Raw genomic sequence first — 17,570 nt, 5'->3', positions numbered from 1 at the left:
AAAAATAAATACATTTGTCTGTAAGACAAACGCTTTTAGTCTGAAATGTTTTGATTTCCAGCAGTTGACGGTCAGGGACAACTGTCAAAGCCTTGGATCAGTATAGCAACTTGGCGCAGTCCCTGGCTCCGTAAAACCTCATGGATATGACCAGCATAATACAAAAACAGGAAATAATGAGGTAATTGCTGAGTTTGGTGTTTTGTTTTGTTTTTTTTTCTTTCTAAAATCTGCTTTTTACACCGCCCACGTTGCGGAGTGTTGTTGTGTGACGTAGATCGTGACGTCACCGCAAGTTTAACGGGCGCATAATTTCAAAATGGAAGAGATGCTAACGTTTTGGAGGGGAAATATGATAAAGTGTCCTTCGGCTTTATGAAATGCCACGGAGCGATTATCAATTTGTGTTAATTTAATAGGGACAGAGAGCGGAACCCCCCCCCCCCCGTATACCTGCAAAGACGCCGAGCAAGATGAGCGGGTCCATTGGCGACAAGATTGAGGTGAGCGGAGCTAGCAATGCTACACGGCTAACACGTTAGCCAACAATGGTGGCGAGTCAAACTGCACAGCCGTGGTAGGTGGGGCAGTGTTTAAATCGGCTCCACACAGAAATTTGAGATTATATTATAGTTGTTTTTTCACTTTACACATTTACGCAGATGCTGGTGTTGATAGCTCGGTTGCCGGTGTTGCACCAAAATCTGATCCGTCAAAATGTGTGACTGTGACCCTGCCCTTAAAGCGCTCCATTTCAGCCACCTCCCACAGATGCTAATCCTACTTTTAACCACATCAAACAACAGATGTTTCATAGCTAAAATTTAAGCATCTTAAACTTTATGCCTAAATTTAACCTTATCTAAACTGCCGTTCCCTGGCCGAAAGAGTCACATAATCTGACGGGTCAAAGGTTTTAGTGTAGTTCCGACGTGTTCGTAGTTTCCCCCCAGGCTCCGTCCGCTGGGACCGGCGCTGGTGGCGTTATCAGACATCTGTGGTTGTTACCCCTGCTCAGCTGCTTGGAAACGGGGACGCTCAGGCCTTCCACTGGCGCTAAGATAGCCGGGATAATTAAAGGTTTTGGTTGGCCATACGGCAGCGTCAGGTGTGAATGACTTATGTGACAGTTAACGTTTTGTAATGAGGGGTTCCCGTCTGTATTTTGACGACAAAAAAAAAAAAACACCCCACCGTTGCAAGGCTTTAGTTAGTTGCTTTTTAGTTAGTTGGCTGCCTGGTCTCAATGCTACCAACATGTCGCAGTCTAGTCGATATTTCTTTCAAAACTCTTCAGCCGGTGATTTAGACGGTGCAAATGAGGAGAGGATTTTATCTTATTCGCAGGAGCTGAGGGTTGAGGTATTATCATGCTCGACAGGCGTTTATTTGCAGAGGATAAATACAACCGTCTTAATTCTGGGTTTCATTAGTGATTTCTGCTGTGTTTTGTTGAAATATCTAACTTGCCGGCTTCTTAATGATCTTTTCTCTTTTTGTAGGATTTTAAAGTCCTCACCCTTCTTGGCAAGGGTTCCTTTGCATGTGTTTACCGTGCAAAATCAGTGAATACTGGTGTGGAAGTTGCAATCAAAACGGTAAGAATTCCTCATGGATGTGGCTGGTGGATGCTGGACATCCATCAGTTGTAGTATACAGCTGACAAGTCATGGGAGGCAATGATACTGATATCAGATATCGGGGTGATACCAGGCTAAAACAGGCAATAAATATTGGAGATTTTACCCAAGACTAAAATCCAATACCAAAAACTGAGTCCGTGCTGTTCAGCAAAAGTAATGAATTGGATTGGTACTCAGAACTGACCGATACTTAAGGATTCATACTAAGACTGTTGTGTTGGTATGGAAAAGTGATATCGCTGCATCCATACTCGTCAGTTGTATACTAATTTTTTTTAGACCAAAAATGAATGAGTGAAGTTACACAGTTTCGGTAGATTTTATATCACATGCTATAACTGTTCAGTGGCAGCTGGGACATTAATTGGACTTTATAAAGTGCATTGTTAGATTATGAGACTCTAGCCCCTTCCCACGGGTTTCTTCTGGTCCATAAACTCCCCACAGAATAACACTGGTAATAGAAGTGCTCGCTGTCTCTTTGGCAGTAACAGATTGGTTGCTAACCGCAGGATGAACGCACTCCATCATATTATATATCACATCTACAGCACAGGCGGTAGGTGAATAATTATCTCTATTGTGTTGTGTCCGCTCTGTGCAGATTGACAAAAAAGCTATGCGCAAAGCTGGTATGGTCCAGCGTGTGACTAATGAAGTGGAGATCCAGTGCAGATTGAAGCACCCTTCAATACTTGAGGTAATTTCAGTTGGATATCATTACTTCCTGGGAGCTCGTGGCTGTTTGATTGTGTTTGCTTTTGTTATATCACATACCATTTGCATTGTTGTATTATATTTACCTCTTTGGGCTTTTTGGTGTACCTCTCCTTTTTGTGAAATTCAATTCTTTGTTTTTTTGTGTGTGGTGACAGTTTTGTTGTGATATGCACTTTTAATGCAACCTGACATGACTTGACATTTTGTCAGCTCAATGGGAGACAGAAAACTCAATTTAAGTTTCACATGATATTTTTGATATTGCCAAGGACAGTCCAATGAGGGTTTTTGAATGTAAAAACTCAAAATCTAAAATAAGAGATGTATGCTTGATGTATATTCAGAGCTTTTACATTAGTTTTGTGTTATGGTGGTGATATTTGTACAAAAATGAAGGGAAATTATGCTAATTGTTCTCCAGATTAGTTCTTGGCATGGTAAAAAAAATTTTTTTTTATATCTTTCCACATTTACTCACTATGAAGTTGTGCTTCCTTGAGCCTTGCCCCAGGTTAGGTGATGGGATAAACTGTTTGTTCTTTTCTGTTTTCAATGAAAACAATCATGAGGGTAATATTAGGGGCTATCCTGGGAGGGATGAGTCATATATTTTAAACCTGTAATTTGCTGACATTTCCCTTTTTAAAAATCTGAATTATATTCCAACCTTGTTTGCACTGAAAATCTTTTGGCTTAGCCTTGAAAGGCTGGTGTCAGGAGTGATAGTCTTTTTTGTCACCTCTTTGACAGTATTATCCATGATGATGCTTGTAACATTATTCCTTCTCTTTTTAAGCTGTACAACTACTTTGAAGACAGCAACTATGTGTACTTGGTGTTGGAGATGTGCCATAATGGAGAAATGAGCCGGTTCCTAAAAGACAGGAAGACGCCTTTCTCTGAAGATGAAGGTCGGTCAGGCTTGGCATTTAAAATAAAGAGTGAATTATTTTACTTATTAAGAATGTGGGCTATATTGTGGTAGGGTTGGGAAATATGTCAAAATTTTGCTACCGGCCACCTTACCAATATACCCCCCCCCCGCCGCCTCTACGTGCGCCGGCCACTGTCAGCGAATGCAATCATGGAAGAGCTCATTGCGAAAAAGAATACAAAACCCCCTATTTGGGATTAATTTGGTCTTAAACCAGATGCAACCGGCAAGCCGAAGGACCTAAATGAAGTACTTTGCCGTTTTTACAAATAACTAGTGCTGGCAAAACATTCTAACACTACCAATTTGTACGAGCATTAATGTGAAAATTTTAGACATAGACAATTTTAGACAATAGACAACTCTTCAGTTAAAAAAATAAATCACCTTGAGATCTTTGCTAAGCAATAAGCTGTAAAGACATGCTGAACAGCTGTCCAACACAATTAAAAAAAAAAAAAAAAGGTCAGATGGCATCAGAGAAGGATGCCTCCGCTTGCAGTATCTAAATGAACAAACAACAGAACTATGCTACTAAATGATCAGGGCACAACTGCACATACAGTTTTTGGTTTAGTTCTCAAATATGATCTATGAATTGATGTTGCTTTTCAGCACCAATTGGTTGGACAGCAACCACTAAAGATGGCTTATTTGTCATTTATTCAGTATCCTGTTTTTGAAAGAATGTCGGAAATCAGTGCAACAAGAATGTGCATATGACCCAACTCCAACCGCCAGTTCCTATTCGCACATGCTTTGGATTATGCTTTACAGGTTAATTATTTACTGTGTTGAATTCTCAAGGAGGAAGACTATTAAATTAGCAAAATAAAAGGACAAAAATCATTAAAAAAAATCACCCAAAAAATCCAACTGCTGATTGCCAATATATTCGTCCAATCGCCCTGGCCTATATTGTGGTTAACACATGTTTGTCAACTTTGTAAGCTACTGTTTACTATACTTATTGTTCCTGCTATTCTAATTTGAAAAAATATATTTTATCATTTTTTTGACAGCACAACATTTCATGCATCAAATAGTAAAGGGTATGCTATACTTGCATACACATGGCATCATGCATCGGGACTTGACCTTGTCAAACCTTCTGCTGACAAGCAACATGAACATAAAGATTGCTGACTTTGGCTTGGCCACCCAGCTGAAGCTTCCAAATGAAAAGCATTTTACCATGTGTGGAACACCCAACTATATCTCCCCTGAGGTGGCCACCCGTAGCGCCCATGGCCTGGAATCCGATGTGTGGTCCCTGGGCTGCATGTTCTATGCCTTCCTGATGGGCCGCCCACCATTTGACACAGACACTGTAAAACACACCCTTAACAAAGTGGTTCTTGGGGAATACGAGATGCCCAGCCATGTATCTTTGGAAGCACAGGATTTGATTCGGCAGCTCCTGCAGAAGGACCCTGCCCAGCGACCCAGCCTGTCAGCAGTGCTGGACCACCAGTTCATGACCCAGAGCCCGCTGGTCAGAACCAAGGCACTGGGGATGGGGGACGAAGGTTCAATAGACAGTGGCATTGCCACCATCTCCACAGCCTGTACGTCCTCCGTCTCAGCCAACAGCAGCAATCGCCTCCAGAGGAAAGCCAGGCATATGATAGGATCCACCCTGCCCAACCGTATGACACCCATTCCAGCTCTACCGTATCAGCCCACTAGTGCCTGTTTTGAGGATGGGGATCAGTGGCAGCAGCAGCAAGCTGAGAGAGCTCCCAGAGAGGGCAGGCATAGGGTAATTCATGCAGGGGAGGGTATACTGCCCCACTCTCGTTACCTAAGGAGGGCTTACTCCTCCGATCGCTCAGGCCCTACTGCACAAAGCCAAGGGATGTGCCATGCTGAGCTGGGGAGATGCCACTCAGAGGAGACTCTTACTGGCTCAGGAAAACCAGTGTTTCCTACATCCTCCAGTCTACACCCCTATTCAGAGCATGGAAGGCTCCCGACGCCCCCTGTCAAACAGCCCGCCAAGTAAGAAGATTGATTTTGTTGTATTATTCCGATTGTAAAAGTGTGGCATTAGACTGGGTAAAAGAACGTGACATCTCTTTCTTTTCAGCTCTGGATGCTTATCATCTGCTCAGACTGTACATCCACCAGGCTTGCAGTTCCAAGACTCAGATGGTGTTTCTAACTGGTTCAACAAAGAAGGTAAAGCCTCAGTTTTTCTCAGTGCTTTATGATTAGTCCTATGCATGAGGCAGAACTTGTAATTGAAAACAAATGTTTTCTCTCCCGGCTCAGGTTCTGGCCCGAGGCCCACAGACAACAGTGGTCACAGCAGCAGCAGCTTCCATAGTGGCAGAGAGCCTCTGGGGGTGCACAACTCCTGGACTGACACACCACTTGGCCGAGGGGCCAATCCTCCACACAACCAGTACCAGCTCCATCACCCCCATGTCCCCCACCCTGACTCATACAGGGAGAATGTACCCACTGCAGAGTTTCAAGCTCTCAGCTTAGCCAAGCCCAGTGCCGACAGGGAAAAGAGGTTTTTGAGAGATGTGCTCCCTCCCCTGTGTGCTTCCAGACTGAAACCCATCAGGCAGAAGACCAAAAATGCTGTGGTAAGATACCACTTGCTGGCGCTTTTCTCTACTCATGTGCTTTCCAGAATTTTTTTTTTGTTTGTTTTTGTTGATCTGGTCAGAGGTTGGTGACACAGTGTTTGTGTTTGACTTACTCCTTCATCAGGTGAGCATCCTCGACACAGGGGAAGTGTGTATGGAGCTGTTAAAGGGCCAAGGCACTCAAGAAAGGGTCAAAGAAGTCCTGCGGATTTCCTGTGATGGTTCAATGGTGAGCTCCAGTAGTAACATATTTCCATTCGTGTAATGCATTGTAAACATCACCAGCAACCCCCCTTCTAAACATGACCCTAGCTCTCCTGTAGGTCACAGCATACCAGCATATTTTAATGCAATCCTTTTAGTGAATGACATTGAATTTTTGTTGTAATCCCACTGCAATTCTCATTTCATTTAATTTTCCCAGGTGACGATATACCAGCCTAATGATGGAAAGGGTTTTCCAGTGCTCGATTGCCCCCCTGCTCCCCCTGAGGACATTCTGATTTGCAGCTATGAGGACCTTCCAGGTATGTCGATGCACCACACCTGAAAACATTTGCTGATGGGGTAAATTACATACATCACATGTATCCCTGGTGGATTTTTATTTTATTTTGTGTCATCTATAGAGAAGTACTGGAAGAAATACCAGTACGCTTCCAAGTTTGTGCAGCTGGTGAAATCCAAGACTCCCAAAGTGACCCTTTACACCAAGTATGCTAAATGCATGCTGATGGAGAACTCTCCAAACGCTGACCTGGAGGTCTGCTTTTATGACGGTGAGTCACAACTCGTGTATGAAGATTCATTTGGTGTTATTCATTGTGGCAGAGGCTGCCCCTGTCATACCTCCTGTTTCTTTTTTTGTTGGTATCTGAATTAATAAATTATTGTTAAATGCAACACGAAATAACTGACCCGTGTGGTAACAGGAGCAAAGACCCACAAGACATCAGAGTTGGTGCGAGTGGTGGAGAAGAGCGGGAAATCATGCACGGTGAAAGGTGAAGTAGGGCTGAGCGGCCTGAGCCCAGAGAGCAGGCTGTATGTAGAGATGTCAGACGAAGCCCACAACATGTGTCTCTCTCTGGAGGCCGCCATTGCCGCAGAGGAGCAACGCAGCACCAGGAACACGCCATTCTTCCCCATAACTATTGGCAGGTGGGCAAAACTGAGAGAGGGAATAGCCTGGTCCTTCATTTAGGCCTCAGTCTTAAGACTAACATGATTCGGTGTCTTATGCCTATGATTCCTTATAGGAGACCTGCCAGCCCTGACTCCCGGTGTCCACCATCATTGCCATTGCAATCAGCCCCCACCGATGATGTAGCCTCACCTCCGCAAGCTCCTCGTATTACTCCTTCGGTATGGATGGATAGAGCAATCGAATTAGACTTTTTAAAACAGATGTGCAAAGGGTTCATGTGATTGTTTTGTGACGTTTGTTTTACTTGCACTCACCAGATGATCTCATATGATGGTTCTGACTTCACCTCAGCTAGCATGACTAAGAAATGCTCCACAGTGAGACATGACCCAACACACAATACGGGAAAAGTGGTCAAGTCGATATTTGTACCCAACATTGGCTGGGCTTCACAGGTAATAAATAAAAGATTTCTTTTTATATGTTATGATCAGCTTTGGAATTTTCTTTAGTGGCAAAAAGCTGAATTTTGTGACTGTGTCTGCGTCAGAGGCTGACTAGTGGAGAGGTTTTGGTTTGTTAATTTGTGTGTGTATGTGTGTTTGTGGCTCTGCAGCTGACCAGTGGAGAAGTCTGGGTGCAGTTTAATGATGGATCGCAGCTGGTGGTGCAAGCAGGTGTCTCTTGCATTACCTACACATCTCCAGAGGGCCGGACTACCAGGTACTTAACAGTACAACCACGCTTGTGGATTGTGAAACATGTCCTTTAAAATTACCCGGATTCACAAATGACCCAAATCTGTTCGCGAGCTGATTTGTTTCCAGATCCTTGCTTGATTAGTTTGTTTGCAGCGCTTCAGTTATGTTCAAAACCCCAACTGCTGATGTGGATCTGTTGTCTGTCTTCTTTAAAGGTATAAGGAAAATGAGAAGTTGCCAGAGCATGTGAAGGAGAAGCTACATTGTCTCTCCAGCATCCTGGGGCTGTTGGCCAACCCAGCAGTTCATCACCTACAAAAACCTCATTAACACACCCTGGGTCATAAGCACGTCTGAGCCCAGCAGAGTCCCGGAAGGGAATGAAATAGCATTATAGACTTTTTGTTGTTTGTGTTTCATCAGTGTTTTGTAAATATTGCCTTTTTATGTGTACAGAAGAATAAGATTATGAAAAGATATATTTTATTTTATTAAGCACCCATTTTGTACAGTTAATGTAGAAATTTTTCTATTTTTTTTGTTTGTAATTTTTTACCTGTTTTTGTACAAAATGTCAGATACATAAAAGCCGAGGCAATAAACATCTGCAGGCTGGTTTGAGAATTGCTGCATTGCGTTTTGCCTTTTTCTGTTTGCCTATGATATTCATTAATGACCATTTTTATTTTTGTAGAACCAAATTATTAAAGGATTTAGAGCTGCTTAAATGGTTTGAATATACAGAACAGATAAAGGACACAAAGCTGACCTTCACTGCCAGAGAAGCAATCGACAATGCGAACGATTAGTTTCTTTTTTTTTGGCGACCCCCCCCCCCTTTTTTCCCTCCATAATTGTACTTGGCCAATTACACTATATTCCGAGCCGTCCTGGTTGCTGCTCCATCCCCTCTGCCGAGCCGGGGAGGGCTGCAGACTACCACATGCCCCCTCCGATACATGTGGAGTCGCCAGCCGTAACCTAACAGTGAGGAGTTTCCCTTGACAGAGTGGAGTTTTGCCAGGGGGATGTAGCATGTGGGAGGATCATGTTATTCCCCCTCCCCCCCGAACAGGCGCCCTGACCAAACAGAGGAGGTGCTAGTTCAGCAACCAGGACACACACCCACATCCAGCTTCCCACCCGCAAACATGGCCAGTTGTGTCTGTAGGGACACCCGACCAAACTGGAGGTAACACGGGGATTCGAACTGGCGATCCCCGTGTTGGTAGGCAATGGAATAGACCGCTATGCTACTCGGACTAAACAATTAGTTTCACACCAGCTCTCCTTGTATGCTCTGCAAATAGATAGAGGGTGTCACCCATTACTATAAAAATGACTATATGACACCGAAATGACGATAAAAATAAGTGGACTATTGGAACGAACAATAGAAATTGGCAGTTGCCCACAGTTTTTGGACCAGAGAAGCGGAGTTGAATTAATATCCAAAATTTTGTGTCTTATAGATCTTAGATATTTGTGTCTTATAGATGCCCTGTTAATTCAGCTGCTCATTTAAAAAAACTTTTTCCTCCCACAGAACCAATACAAAACATACTGTCTGGGTACAACGTTTTGTACGGGCAGCTTTGTGTTGTAGAACCATGTTAACATTTGGATGGAAATGGAGGGCATGACCACATAGTGAGGGTTGCAGAAATGACAGAACTAGGATTAACCATTTATTTCCCATGTAGAAGCACAATGAAGAACACAACATAGGACATACGGTATAGTGGTGTAAAGTTATCAGTCTGTCCACAATACACAGGTACAATCCCTCTTCTTGGTCCCTTTTCCTAGGTGAGGATCCACCTAGATTGGGGAAGAGAGGGATGCAAGAGGTTCTCCAAACCCTGCTGCATTACGAGGATACTGTGACATTTTCAAAAAAGGAGTTAATTAGTTTAACCGGTCAATATTTCAACCCCAACCCTTAAAACTAAATGTGTTAATTTACAAGAATTCCTCATTGAAACCGCGTGGCTACAAATATTAAAAGAACAATTTTAAAGGTAAACTGTAGCACAAAAGTAAATTATTCAAAGTGTCTACTGGTTTTGAGAATGTCAATGGTATCCCTTAAAAAAAAAAAAAAAAAGTCCCAGAGAGATGCTGGTGAAATGACAGAATTATTACTCATCACATGATGTATGGATACATGATGACTGCCGGCTGACCCTCTGACAATGATGGAAGAAATAAAATGAAATAAAAAGAACTAAAACAAACATGTATGTGTTGTCTGGGACAAGAGGAGCAGCAGGGTCAGGGGTCAGAGGTCAGGGGTTGTTGGTTTTAAATGAAGTCGGCAGGTTGGCAGTCATCTCCCCACTAGATGCTAGAAGGGAGACCGAAAGATCAACGAGAAGCTCATTTGTCCCAAAACGGCTGCTGTCCAGACTGGACTTGGCGTTTTAACTAGTTCCTCTGATAAAATCATCCAACAGTTTGTTCGAAACGTCAGTACATCGTTTGCCTTCGTTTATATATATATAAACTTTTTTTCTTCCTCCCATAAAATCTCAATAAAATAAAGTTTGCTTCTAGTGGATGTCAGGACAAGGATATTAACAAAAGAGGAGTAAAAAAAAAAAGATCTCACAGTGAACATTAGGAGCAAGAACAGGGATTAACATTACCAGCCCCCCTCCACCCAAATGGGGCTAAATAACAGAAATACAGCAGCTGGAACGGAGGGCAGGTGAGAGAATTAAACTGGAGGAGAATGTGTAGGGAGAGACTGTGGGTGAATTAATGACCATGTTCAATTAAACTGATCAGTGCCAGATATTAATCTGAAATTAGATCTGGTGACAGGGTCGATACGGCCCAACAATCTAAATGATCCAAAAATATTAATTACTCATGTCATGGTATTAAAAATAAGTCATAATGAATTTAATATACATACATAAACTAGAATGTGTAATTTTTCATTGATTTTAGTGGAATATCTACCATTCAAAATCAAGCAAAATCAAATCCCAGAATGTATAATTGAATGAGTGACAATGGCAGAAGTGAACCCCCCCCCCAAAAAAATTCAGATTACAGCGACAGACTATAGAGTCAGCCTGTCTCTAGATCAGGGCTGCTTTAAAAAAAAAAGGAAAAAAAAGTAGTCTGTTCATGTTGGAAATCCAAAGCGTTATTAAAAACACACCAAGGATGCACGGAGAGTCTGTATATAAACTGACGGACCGGTGAAGTAATCTGAGTGAAGGACCTCACCGGGTCCCCGGAATTGTGAAATGAATGGAATTCTTCAAAACACCCGCATGTGCAAACGGAATGTGATTTCTGTCTCTCTGCGCTGAAACAACCCAAACCAGCACCCGATACGAGGACACGAATCTGCATGTAAGAAAGCTACAGCGAACCTAAGTGCTTTCTGAGATTCAATACTCAAAGACCTACAAATATTGGTTCGAGAGTTGCTAAAAAAAAAACATAAACAAAAGACATTTTGGTCACATGATCACAGAGCTTCATCTTTTCCTTTGCACCAGTGATAAAACATCTACACCAGATGATACTGTGTCTGTGGGCAACCTAACCAACAGCTCCGCACTACACTTACTACAAAGTCTTGTTGATGGCACGCGAAAATAAAATTAAAAAAAAAGTAAACAGCTCCTCACAATTGTTGGAACCAACACAACCCCAAACTCACTCGCTATTTTGTTCGTGTGCAAAGCCACCGAGGCCTCGGCATCGTCATTAGGTCAGGGCCACATGGCGGCCCCGGGCCAGCAGAGGAGGCTTTCAGCCCATCTGTCACTCCTACCTACACCTCTTTCTCCATTAAAGATACACTGAGGATCGAGTGGTATCGATCAAATTACAGACACAGCCAACGCCGGTGCAGTCCGTCATATCATGAATGTGCCTGTGTGTATGTGTGTATGTGTGTGTGTGTGTGTGTGTGTGCGTGCGCGCGTCCGTTTACAATTCAAGGTATGACTAATTGCACATATAGTAGCACATCGTTCTTCAGTCCTTACATTGGCCATCCCCCTTGACAACCTCAGTTGGACCCTTTCATAATGCAGAATTCACACACACAGAAAAAAAAACAAAAAACAAAAAACAAAAGAAAAAAACAGCAATTAGGCAAAGGTTTCCAAAAGTTCACATTACAGTACTGTTAAGTCTTATTAGACAAAACCAAAAATACAAAAAGGCAGAGAGAAAAAGCTGACACCCAATCACCATCATTTTCAATATCTACATAGGAAAAAGTTTGATTTGATTACAGATATATTATTATCATTAATGTCATAATTATTATGATTATTATTAAATTTTGTCGCCGTTATTCCGGTTTTGTTCAGGGATAGAGTAGGTAAGGGGGTGGGGATCAGTCATTGAGAGGAGGCCTTGGTAGCTATCGTGGAGACACAATGCTGCTGGAAATTGGGGGACATGGCTGAGTTGCAGCCCAGTCTCTGGCGGGGACCCTTCAGCCCACCGTCGCCCTCTACGATCCAGTGGCTGGTGGTGGCCTCCTTCCCCAGCATGCTGCAGCAGCCCGGGGCGGTGGGACCAGCGGTCTGTGTGCTCACCATGCCTTTGGGCTGCTCACTGGCAGGGGGACAGTCGGGGTTGTGAGACTGAAGCACACTGGTTATGTGGTTTAAGAGGTCATTGAAGAACTCCGGGACACCCTCGTAGCCTGAGAGGACAGGAGGACACACAATGAGATGTAAGATCAGGTTGCAACGTACGTCACCGATAGAGGGCGCAACCCAAACAGTGCACCGAAGAGAGGGATCCATTTGCGCTGACCCAGTTGAAATACAGGAGTACGTCATTACACCTCTCCAACCACCACAGGAAACACTACAGAGATGTGTGAGCTGAGAGCCACATCACCATGGCAACAAGCCATTGTGAAAAGTGAAGCTGGCTAAACTTGGTCTTTGGTATGCGGAGAACATAGCAACATCACTCCTTCAGAGTTTACTTACAAAACTGTCTCTCAGGAGTATTAATAGATCTCTCCCTTTCCCCAATAACGCACCTATTGAATTCTGACACATCACTCGAACCGTGGGGATAACTTAATCAGTGCAAGTGCAAAATCAAACCTGTGGAGGAAAGGTCCCACCTACCGGGGAATGCGTTGATGTCTATGACGGCGTGCTGGCCTGTTTGGTTGTTGATGATGACGTCGATGCCAAACAGGGACACGTCCAGCGCTTGCCGTAGGGACCTGGACAGCTCTCTGATGACATCATCGCTGGGTGGCTGGGACACGCCCTCCACATTCTCCCTCTGTGACACAGACGAACGTTTCTTTAACATATTAATAGAAAACAACAGAAAATTCAGTGACGCTGAAGCAGTGACTAATAATTTGGACGTACAGAGGTCAGGTCTGAGGAGGATTCGGGCTTGGACACGTTGTGACTGTTGAAGAAAATGGCTTTCCTGTCTGTAATGGAGACAAATACACACACACAAAGAAAAAAGTTCAGCAGCATTTTATTAGAAACTTGTACTTTAAGTCTTACGTGGTTCCTTTTTTTGGTTATAAATTAAACACTTTTTGTCTCAGCCACCAGGGGGCAAAAATACTTATTTTTAGCTTAAGTGATTACTTTTTAAATTCATCGTGTTGAGGAAATAAAGAGGGGCAGCATGGTGTCTGTGATTTTGGACATTTCCCACATGCTTGTCTGGGTTTCCTTTGGTTACTCCGGTTTCTTCCCATAATCCAAAGACACGAGTGTCAGCTGAACTGGACACGCTACACTGCCCACAGGTGTGAGCGAGAGAGCGAATGTCTGTTTGTCCTGCGATGGACTGCTGCCCTGTCCAGGATGTCTTCCCACCTTCCACCCACTGCCTACTGGAAAAGGCTCCAGCCCCCCTCGACCCTGAATTGGATTAAGCAGGCATAAAGAATGAACGAACAAATGAATGGAGGATGAGGGGTGTACTGAGTTCGACTGCTCACTTTACAAAGATTCAACTGGAGGCCTGATGAAGAGGACCACACATTTCTTAACTGAATCCAAATTAGCATGTGAGCCATGTCCTTTTTAAATCACAGTTAACATGCAGAGAATGTTCAAGGCATTCTGAATAACCTCCGAGCACCTCGAAGGTGGGACTGCTGTACAACAATAAACCACAAATATCTGTGTCAGTCATGTCAATTCAGGTCACGTACAAAACATGCAACCTAAGGTTACAAATTGTGCAAATCAGCACCCCCGCACCCAAAACAGGCCAGTTTTTACCGGGTGTCAAGAGACTGTTGATGAAATTGCTTTTTCCTTTGCTACCTCATTGTGTTTAATGACCATTCTTTACATCAGAAAAGAGAGACAGTGAGGGAGAAGTCAGTTTGACCACTGGCCAAATCAAAAACGTGCCACTTTGCTCTGAGATTAATGTGTCAGTGAGGCGCTAGACAGATGAGACTTCGTTCTCAGGCTTGCTTCACTTAATGCTGGGGGGCAGTTTGCCCAGGGTGGGAGTATGGGATGGGCCCTATTCTATTTCTGATGAAAGACCCCGTTTTCACCGTCGAGGACTAAAAGGTTTGTTTTTTTTCTAAGAGCCAATTCTTGACACGTGTACACATAACACACCTCCATCTACCAACTTCACTCCCTGCTCCAACATATGCCAGAGACAAAATGCAATGTTGTTTTTAAGATGAGGAGACCAAGGAGGAGTTGAAAGACTGATGTTGAGGACTGATGTAAAGACAGGTAGCTCTTTGTGTAGACATGATTTCGTAGTACGTGGCCTGGATGTGTGACAACAGGCGTGCTATTCTGCTGTGCGACTCGCTCTGGAGCTCAGAGGAATGACCCTGTTTTTTATTGCATCGTCATGCAAAGTAGACAGCTCCATTTATGCTGAGACTGGTTTGCATGAGGCCTTCCACAGTAGTACATGCAAATAGTGCACTATTATGTGTCAGGGTGCAGCACTGCAGTCCAGACTGTATTTAGGTCTATGAGTATGATACATTGGAGGGAATCCTGTGTAACAATTGTGAGACAGCAGTGTGCAGGAATACATAGCGCTCTCTGTTTACCCTCCATATGGACAACATGTACCGGCAGGGCAAAATTAAACTGTTGCGCCCTTATAAGGGGCCAATAGGTTCAATCATGTACTATAAAAAGATTTTATGGGACTTTTTATTGGGTAATTCAGAGAAGCTGAGCTTCTCGTAGAGTCTGGCCTGTATGGTTGTAAACGGCCCTTCCACTTTCTCTCTCTCCCTTGTTTTTGCTCTCTCTCTGCTCACCTGCTGGTCCAGCAGGGAAGTTTTTCAGAGAAGGTCTCTCCACCACAGTGTAGGAGTCCCCCACCACAAACACCTTGTAGAGCACTGCATTGTGGTTGATGAAGCTCTGGATCACACATGGAGGCTTCACATCCTTCAAGTCCTCTTCACTGAAGATAATAGCCATCTGTGGACAAGAGGAAGCAATCACCTACGAAAACTTGCAATATCGCAACTTAGGGCGTGTGTCCATTTAGCGTTATTCTCTGTCAGAAAAGTGCTGGCAGGGCGCTGGCATGTTCATATAGCATTTTTCTCTGAAAAGCGCAGCGGTGACAGAAAACCCCCACTGTGCGTGGGTTTTGTCTCTATGATAACATATCACCATGCTGTTGTATGATAGACTAGCATCGCCCCTTTGCTTTTTTTTGTCTATTTGTTATTCTTACTACACATTTGTTTGACATTGTTTTTTCATCATGAGCACCAACCGAAGGATACTTGACCTCATACTTTGTATGGATGAGCTTTATACACTATCAAATAGTGCCACTATATAAAAATGGTAGACCACTCAAAGTAAACCTCTCAGCTTTACAACGGAAGTGACTGTAAACTGCTATCAAAATGGTCACGATATTGAGTGAAATATTCACTTTATTGTTGGTTTTGCATGTTTTCACCGCTCAATCTGATGGAGCAAGGAAGACTAGGGTGCATGACATGATCCGTCGGAGACAACAATATGGTGAATATCATCGCCTTCATTTTCTTGGTTACCAGGGTGACGAGTCCCGCCCCATCTAATATATGATTGGTTGCCTGAAAAGGAGTGAGAGTGATGACACCAACCCCTTTCTGAAAAGTTCAGAGATTTTCAACTAGAAGCGATCGGAGCAGCCACACAAAAATGTCGGCGCGCTCTGAAAAAAGATGCTGGATGCAGCGCTTTTTCTCTAGGTGGCCGCATACACTCTCTCCTCATTGGGAACAACTGAGGGGAAAAAATGCTGGCACTCAGAAAACCCCCCCCCACTATATAGACACAAGCCCTTAGTTTTCAGATTCTCCTGCTCTGCTGTAGGAATCATCACAAAGAAATCTAATGACCAAACCAAATGGATGTCTAAAACAACTGTCCACCTCAAACCAGTGGTTAAACCCTAACTTGGCTCAATACCGTGCGTATGAAGAAATGTTCACTATCTGCCACACTGACAGGAGGGTACTGACTTTCAGCTCTCACACAAAGACATACCAGGTACAGTACTTTATCTGATTCTGTTTGGAGTAGAGTTCAATGACAACTTAGTAACAGAGACAAGCGTTACTGCTTACTAAGAGCACAAACCACAAAGGGTGAGTGACCTTTGAACCCTCTGGCCTCTTACCTCATGGGAGTTGGTTCCATGGGCCACTCGTGTTTTGCAAACTGAGAGAGATGAGACAAGGATAAACAGGATGAGAATTTTTAGTGAGGAAGTCCAACTCTCCCTGATGTTGAAAGGCAGTAAAAAGACGACAGCAGGTGGGAGAGAAACGGTCTCAATTAAAGATCATTTCAACAACAACTTAATAAAAAACAACACAACTGATATCCAAACAGTGAATGGGGAGTTGGATGTACAATATATGAAAGGACTTATGTTAGTGTCTATAGAATTAATGATCGAAACATGAGGTTTTCCACACTAAATTGCCATTCAATGGTTAATGGTTAGTATACAGCGGTTAATATGGCATTCTGATAGGACACTACGTTGGTACTGTATCCAGAAATTTGGAAGAACTTACTGAAAGGGAATGTGAGTCCATGCTTCCGGATCTGCTCCAGTGTGTCTGGGCCACACTCTGTGTTCAGGACCATGAATGGAGGAGAGCAAATCCTCTCATCTATTGAAAAAGAGAGGAAATCGAGAGAGGAGAAGAGATACCTCTAATCAAAATTCCCAAGTCCCACAGGATTGTTGGAAAGCTCACACTTGGACACATTAATTTAGAAACACTGTTTATAGGACCCAGGTCCTTACATCTGGATACTGGGTATCTTTGCTGGGTATCCTTGGGTACTACAAGGATACTGGGTATCCTTGCCAACCTCATGTGCCCTCCACTACTACGCAAGGGGAAAGCTGCACTGTCAGACCCCATTCTACACCTGGTATTAGATACATTAACTGGATAAGGACAAATGCATATCAACGCAGGCATGCAACACACATTGTGGTTGGAACATGACTGGATCTGCTAGACCACCTCTGATGGTAATTATCAGATCTCTGTTAGAAACAGCCAGATGTAAATACAATCTGTACAGGTGTGGTTTCTCACATTGGTGAGAAAGCACGGTGCAGAGAGAAGAACTGTTTTCTTCGCAGCCAGTTAAAACGAACTGCGGCTCATTGTGAAGAGTGCCATGCCTTGCCTTGCTGTGGCATAAACCAATACCGGCATGGTTAAGGAGTTTCAGTATTAAATAATCACAGCAGTTACAAATACAACTGAGGCAGAACAACTTGTTTCTAAAGCCTCCGAGGTGTTAAAGCAAGCCTTCCAAGGAAAAT

At 43.4% G+C, this 17,570-nt stretch overlaps 2 protein-coding genes across 3 annotated transcripts in view; one reads left to right on the top strand and one right to left on the bottom strand.

Moving 5' to 3' along the window:
• The first annotated feature begins 452 nt into the window (after window positions 1-452).
• plk4 (polo-like kinase 4 (Drosophila)) lies at window positions 453-8,193 on the top strand. The gene is made up of 15 exons (XM_056295479.1): window positions 453-503; window positions 1,503-1,598; window positions 2,248-2,343; window positions 3,160-3,274; window positions 4,320-5,298; window positions 5,387-5,478; window positions 5,572-5,894; window positions 6,022-6,126; window positions 6,322-6,424; window positions 6,527-6,676; window positions 6,830-7,058; window positions 7,157-7,262; window positions 7,362-7,499; window positions 7,661-7,767; window positions 7,961-8,193. The coding sequence occupies exons 1-15, from the start codon at window positions 474-476 to the stop codon at window positions 8,073-8,075; spliced, it is 2,784 nt and encodes a 927-aa protein (XP_056151454.1). The 5' UTR covers window positions 453-473; the 3' UTR covers window positions 8,076-8,193.
• A 1,227-nt stretch (window positions 8,194-9,420) lies between these two features.
• itpk1b (inositol-tetrakisphosphate 1-kinase b) overlaps window positions 9,421-17,570 on the bottom strand; it is a 42,365-nt gene continuing 34,215 nt past the window's right edge. For both annotated transcript variants that reach the window (XM_056295653.1, XM_056295652.1), the window contains exons 6-11: window positions 16,801-16,899; window positions 16,398-16,438; window positions 15,028-15,193; window positions 13,124-13,191; window positions 12,869-13,031; window positions 9,421-12,429 (exon numbers count right to left, since the gene is read on the bottom strand). In XM_056295653.1, the coding sequence (XP_056151628.1) occupies window positions 12,119-12,429; window positions 12,869-13,031; window positions 13,124-13,191; window positions 15,028-15,193; window positions 16,398-16,438; window positions 16,801-16,899 (848 nt within the window). In that variant the 3' untranslated portion in view covers window positions 9,421-12,118. The remainder of the gene's footprint in view (window positions 12,430-12,868; window positions 13,032-13,123; window positions 13,192-15,027; window positions 15,194-16,397; window positions 16,439-16,800; window positions 16,900-17,570) is intronic.

This window comes from Lampris incognitus, chromosome 16 (assembly GCF_029633865.1).
Source record: "Lampris incognitus isolate fLamInc1 chromosome 16, fLamInc1.hap2, whole genome shotgun sequence".
Lineage (NCBI taxonomy): Eukaryota > Metazoa > Chordata > Actinopteri > Lampriformes > Lampridae > Lampris > Lampris incognitus.
Note: the sequence above shows the minus strand (reverse complement) of the source record. Positions and strands in the feature narration are given on the sequence as shown.